Genomic DNA, 6,348 nt, shown 5'->3' on the forward strand with positions numbered 1-6,348 from the left:
TCACCATTGCCGCTGGGAGGTGGGGATTGTCTGGAAGAGGCAGGTGTGAGGGAACTCTGAGTGATGGAAATATTACATGGTGTTTACATCCGTCAGAACTCACCAGACCGTATACTTACGGCCTAGGCATTTCACGGTATGTAAAGTTTGCCTTCATCTTTTAAAATGTGGACAGTTTTCACTGAACCACTGCTATGTGCCAGACCCTGTGCCAGCAGGGAAGGAGACAAGTGTGCCTGCCCCACCCAGCTTACATTTCAGGGGTTGTGGTTTTCATCCTCTTCTTGCATCGGCCCCTGCTGTCTGCCCTTGGACTGGCCTCCTGCCCTGCCTGTAGTGGGGAAAAAAATGGGGATGGGTCAAAGGGCAAGATGCAGTCTAGAGATCTGTCCCATCAGCCAATTATCTTTTTTTTAAAATTTATTATTTTATTTATTTGGCTGTCCCAGGTCTTAGTTGCAGCATGCAAACTTGTAGTTGCGGCATATGGGATCTAGTTCCCAGACCAGGGATGGAACCTGTGCTCCCTGCATTGGGAGCGTGGAGTCTTACCCACTGAACCATCAGAGAAGTCGCCCAGCCAGTTAACAACACACCAGTCAAGATGGGAAGGCAGGATGCACGAGGCTTGGAGCCTACAGACTTGACTCCCTGACTGTATTCTCTCAGCACTTTGCGATCTTCAGCAAGTTGCCTAATCCCTCTGGGACCACTTTCCTCATCTTTCTTATGGGATTAATAACCGTCAGAATTAGAGGCTTTGCCGTGAGAAAATTCACGATCAGAAGTGGAGTCGTTTCCATTTATTGGAGTGGTACATGGTTAAGACTACTCCAATAAATGGAAATGATTCCACTTCTGACCACGAATTTTCTCACGGCAGAGCCTGTAACTCTGATGATGAAGGCATTCTTAATCCCATAAGTACATAAGAGCGGCTTCCCAAGTGGTGCTAGTGGTAAAGAACCTGCCTGCCAATGAAGATGTAAGAGACATAGGTTCTACCCTTGGGTTGGGAAGATCCCCTGGAGAAGGAATTGACAACCCACTCCAGTATTCTTGCCTGGGAAGTCCCATGGACAGAGGAGCCTGGCAGGCTACAGTCCATAGGGTCGCAGAGTCGGACACGACTGAGCACACACATACACATGGTTAAGAACACGCGTTGGAGAGGCAGTCTGCCTGGTTTTACTTTTATTTATTATTATTTTTGGCCAAGCAGTGAGGCATGCGGGATCTTAGTTCCTCAACCAGGAATGGAACCTGTGCCCCCTGCAACGGAAGTGCCAGCCTTAACCACTGGACAGGCAGGGAAGTCCCCTGCCTGGTTTAAATCTCAGCCACTAGCGAGCAGGGTGACCTTGGAGAAGTCACCCGTGCACGTGTGCATGCTAAGTCACTTCAGCTGTGTCTGACTCTGTGCGACGCTATGGACTGTAGCCCACCATGCTCCTCTGTCCATGGGATTTCCCAGGCAAGAATACTGGAGTGGGTTGCCATGCCCTTCTCTAGGGGATCTTCCTGACCCAGGGATTGAACCTGTGTCTCCTGCATCTCCTGCATTGCAGGCGAATTCTTTACGGCTGAGCCACCGGGGAAGCCCCAAGCAAGTCACCCAGTTCATGTCAAACCTTTCTGAGCCTCAGTTTCTCCATCTTTAAAATCGGGGCAGTGGGGGTACCTACCTCACAGGTTTGTGGCAAGGATTCAACGCGATGCTTTTAGTACAGTGCTGGGCACATGACAGGCTGGCAATAAACCAGAGGGAGTGTTTCTGCTGGCAGCTCTAGCAGGAGGGCTTGGAGTAGGAGGGGAGAAGTCAGGGGCAAAAAGGCTGCTGGTGAGAGCGTGTGCAAGAGGAAGCGTTACAGAACGAGTGTGGTCACCGTTTGTGGTGCTCAAAGGCGCTCGTGTGCTCCAGTCCTCTGTCCACCGCAGTTACCCACCGACCTTGAGCACAGCTGGAGGAACTCGGCAGAAGGGGTGAGTGCGCTAACCGGGAACCTGCGGCGCGCTGAGGGTGTACCGAGCGGGGAGAGGTACGGAGCCAAGCTTGGGTCCCCGCAGATCCTCGGCCCACCCTGAAAAAGCCCAGAAAGAGCACTGTTCTGAGTTACTCCCCTAATGTGACCCTAGCGGGAAGACTGGACGCACGCCGCTGGACACGAACGGCGGGCGTCGGCCTCGCCTCTCAGTCCCTCCTGGAGAGCCACTTGTCCAGGCTTGGGTCGCGCGCCAGCATTTCCTCACTCCTCGTTTCCTTCTTGGACTGGCAGCTCTGGGCGCCTGCAAACCGCACACCAAACGGCTCGCGGTGGCTGGAAGCGTAGACAGCGTCAGTCGTCGGGTTTGTGTTGGCACGGAGCCAGGCTTGCGGGGCGCGGTTCTTGGGTTCCCTGGGTTAGTGCTGTCTCCGGTGCCCGACCGGTGGGAAAGCGGGCCGCGGGCCGGGGCTCCAGGACCCAACTCAGCCGCACCTTGGCCCCGCCCCGCCCTCCTTCCGCTTCATTGGCAGCCGCGCGCGCGTCGGGGGTTGCCAGGGCGACGGGTCTCCAAGCTGAGAATCCGCGCTAACTCGAACCAGTCGGCCTCCAGCGGAGGGAGCGGCGGAGGCCGGAGGGCGGGCGGCCGAGCGCGGCGCGCCGCGGCGGGGCCCCAGGGGGGCGCCTCCTCCCCGCCCCGCACGGCCTCCCTCGCGGAGCACGGACAGGCCGGGGCGGGGGGTCCCGGAGCCAGCGCGGCCTCGGCCCCGTCTAGGAGGCCCAGGGGCCGCCAGGGCGGGGCGATGCCGGGCGGCGGCGGCGGTGGCCCCGCCCGGGGCTGGTGACCATGGGCATCGCCGAGTCTACGCCGGACGAGCTGCCGTCGGACGCTGAGGAGCAACTGCGCAACGGCGAGCAGCAGTTGGAGCTGAGCGGGAGGCGGCTGCGGCGGCTTCCCAGCGCCGTGTGCGCGCTGAGCCGCCTGCAGAAGCTGTACGTGAGCGGCACGGGGCTGCGCGAGCTGCCCGAGGAGATCGAGGAGCTGCGCGAGCTGCGCATCCTGGCGCTCGACTTCAACAAACTCGAGCGCCTGCCCGACGGCCTGTGTCGCCTTCCGCGCCTCACGCGCCTCTACCTGGGCAGCAACCGGCTGCTGGCGCTGCCGGCCGACTTCGCGCAGCTGCAGAGCTTGCGCTGCCTCTGGATCGAGGGCAACTTCCTGCGGCGCTTTCCGCGCCCGTTGTTGCGCCTGGTGGCGCTGCAGTCGCTGCAGATGGGCGACAACCGGTTGCGCGCGCTGCCCGCGGAGCTGCCGCGCATGACGGGCCTGCGCGGTCTCTGGCTCTACGGCAACCGCTTCGAGGAATTCCCGCCCGCGTTGCTGCGCATGGGCCGCCTGCACATCCTCGACCTAGACCGCAACCGCCTGGGCGGCTTCCCGGACCTGCACCCGCTGCGCGCCCTGCGCGTCTTCTCCTACGACCACAACCCGGTCACTGGCCCCCCCCGCGTGGCCGACACAGTCTTCCTTGTGGGCGAGGGCGCCGTCGAGCGCATGGCCGAGCGCGACGAGCCCACGCCCCGGCCGCTGCCCAGGCGCCCAGCGCGGGCCTTTGAGGATGAAGAGGAAGAAGACCTGCTCATAGGGGGCGGTAGCTCCCGGGCTCTGGAGGGCCCCGGGGACAGCCTCCGCGCCCTGGAAGCAGCTCCAGGACTGGGCACCTGAGCCTGTGATCTGGACGATGAGCTTCGGCCAGTCTGGGAGGAGGGGCTCTGGCAAGGTTCGTGGGAACGGTGGGTTCCTACTTGGGGGCAGAGAAAGGGTCAGTTTGGGCACACTGCCAGGGACAGGCAGGCCTGGTGGCCATCTTCAGACATTCCAGGGTAATGAGAAGACTGCCTCCCGGCTGGTCCCTGGGCAGTCGTCAGGCCAAGAAGTCCCAGCTCTCTCCACCTATAGCTCGAATGGCCCCTGATAAAGTCACTGACAACACAATAAAAGCACCAGCTTCTTCCTGGAACCAGGGTCACCACTGATCATGGAATCATCTCCTCGACTGAGTCTAGATGCCCAGGGCCCCCACCTCCGACCGGAGTTTGGATCTTCTAGGTCCACCCTTTCTGGCCCAGGAGCCACTACCTCTGGGTGGACCACATGCCTGCATGAGGCAGAAGTGCAAACAGAAGGAGGCCTGGGCCAGCGGCAGGGGCCTTGGAGCTGGAGACTGTGCCCTGGACAGACAGGTGTGGGAGCCGGGGATTGGGGACCAAACACCACAGCTGCCCTTGCCCCTCCACGGGGGCTCATGGTACATACCTCCCTCTCCAGGCCTCCTAAATTTTGTGTGGGGAAGGGGTGGGGATAAGGGGGTCACCCAGAAGGCAAGGTCTCTGCCCCTGCCTTTTATTCTGTTCTCTTCTCCCAGATTGTGTGCGGAATCTTGCTGCAAAGAGAACAGGCTCTCCCTTCCCCGTGGCCTGAGCCTTCCAGCTGTCAGGTTTGAAAAGAAGCCACCGTGCTTCCAGGGCCTCCTGCACCAAGAGAGAGGCTCTCTGCTCCGGGCGGCTGCTCCTGTGTAGCCACCGCCTGGACTCTCCATTCCCTTAAATGGGCAGCGTCAGGGTGGCTGGCACGGCACGGGGCAGGGGACGAGCCCTGTGTGCCTCCTCTCCGTCACCAGGACAGCCTCCAGGGGGTGAGGAATGAGGCTTTGCTCTGTAGTTCCCAGGGTCAGATCTTTCCCATCCAAGCAATAATGGGAGGAAGGCCCAGGGCCAGGGCCACTCAGGGACACTGTCTGGGGCCGGGCCCCACATGGTGGTGTTTTCTTTAGGAAGAGAAAAAAAAAAAAACTGGCTGTAAACATAAATTATATTTCTTGGAGAAAGAATGTGCGTTTCCCACATGCCTGTTTATTTATAAGCCCTGGGAGCACTGGGTCCCGTTGCTGTGGGGACTCTGGGCTGCCCCTGGCACTGCCCTTTGTCCATGTGCCCCAGCCCTGCGTCACAGTGGCCCCAGCCAACTGTTGTGTCCTGTCTGGGGCAGGAGAGCTTGTCTTCAGTCACAAATGGCTTTGGCTGCTCAAGACTGCTCTTCCGTCTGGCTGTATCTTTCTGCCACCCAGCCACTGCCCCCCCACCCCCAGCCTCCCTTCCCCAGTCTTCTCCAGCTTTGTTCTCAGATTCCTGACTCTTAATATATTTTTGAATCTCAGGCTGGGCTGATCTTTATCTATTCTTTCACTGGTACTGACCCTGTTCCTCCCCATCTGTGACTATTCTTCCCTCCTTCCATCTCCCTGGCTCCATTTTCCTCTCTCTGTTTCTTTCTCTTAGTCGCTTTTTTTTTTTTTTTTTTAGCTCAGTCATTCCTTTCTCTCTTCATTGTTAAGGAGGGGATAAACAGAGTTAATTTTTTTTTTTTTTTAAGAGAGAAAATTGTAAAACATCAAGCCTGGAGGCCCATGTCCCATGAGAAGATGCTGCCAGGCCACCATCACCATGACAACAAGGATAATGTCATAAAAGGCCCAAAGGTCAGGCTTGGCCCAGCAGCTTGCTGGCCACTGGGCTGGGCCTGCAGATCAGGAGGAGGCCAGGGATGGGTCTGAAGGAATCAGCTTGGGAGAGTGAAGGCCTCCAAATGCACAAAGTGCTTGTAGAATGGGGAAGACTAGAGGCTGCCTTCTCAAGGAAGAAAAGGAGCCTGGGGTTTGGCTGTGTCCCTCCCAGAGACCCTCAGGTGCCACGCTACCCCTGTTGAGGCTCCATCAGGGCTGGTGGTCCCTCCCCACTGGCCTACCTGCTCCCCAGCCCCCAGCTACCCGTGACTTATCACTTGGCCTTGGAGGAGCAGGGAGAAAGGGAGATGATTTTTATAGGGGCACTTGTAACAATGGCCAGGTCAGCGGTTCCCCACATTGTTGGGGGGACAGTCAGGGGTGGGTTGGTTGTGGGGGAACAGGGCAGGGAAGCCCTGGAAGAGTTCAGTGTTTGTGCCAGGGATGCAGGGCAGAGGCAGGCTGTGGGGATGGTGATGAGATAAGAGCAGAGGCAGCAACAGGGCAAAAAACAGGCCCGGGGAGGTAAGTGACTTGCCCATAAGTGGATGTTAGGCCTGCTAACCCAGTGCTCAATCCAACACGGGAGATGCTACCTGCCTGTGGCTGGTGGTCAGGTCTGGGTGTGGAGTCAGTGGGAATCATAGCCTCTCTTCCTCCTCCTGGAGCCTCCCAACAGCCAGCCCTCCCAGCTGGCAGAGCAGCAGAGACTGGATGCCTTCCTGGATTCGTTACCATCATCCCCCTCTTCCCACTTCAGAAAGCAGGAGAACAGCGTGCTCAGAAACTGGGGGCCCTGCCCA

The 6,348-nt window shown here is 58.6% G+C and overlaps 1 protein-coding gene across 1 annotated transcript; it reads left to right on the forward strand.

The window, feature by feature from the left end:
* Positions 1-1,185: 1,185 nt before the first annotated feature.
* Positions 1,186-4,873, forward strand: LRRC10B (leucine rich repeat containing 10B). Its single transcript, XM_069565319.1, has one exon. It carries the CDS (start codon positions 2,830-2,832, stop codon positions 3,706-3,708), a length of 879 nt encoding a protein of 292 aa, XP_069421420.1. The 5' UTR covers positions 1,186-2,829; the 3' UTR covers positions 3,709-4,873.
* The last annotated feature ends 1,475 nt before the right edge of the window (positions 4,874-6,348 follow it).

The sequence above is a fragment of the Ovis canadensis genome, chromosome 21 (assembly GCF_042477335.2).
Source record: "Ovis canadensis isolate MfBH-ARS-UI-01 breed Bighorn chromosome 21, ARS-UI_OviCan_v2, whole genome shotgun sequence".
NCBI lineage: Eukaryota > Metazoa > Chordata > Mammalia > Artiodactyla > Bovidae > Ovis > Ovis canadensis.

Bases quoted from the DNA above. Each gene is read 5' to 3' on its own strand.
- LRRC10B (XM_069565319.1), top strand. From the start codon at position 2,830: ATGGGCATCGCCGAGTCTACGCCGGACGAGCTGCCGTCGGACGCTGAG.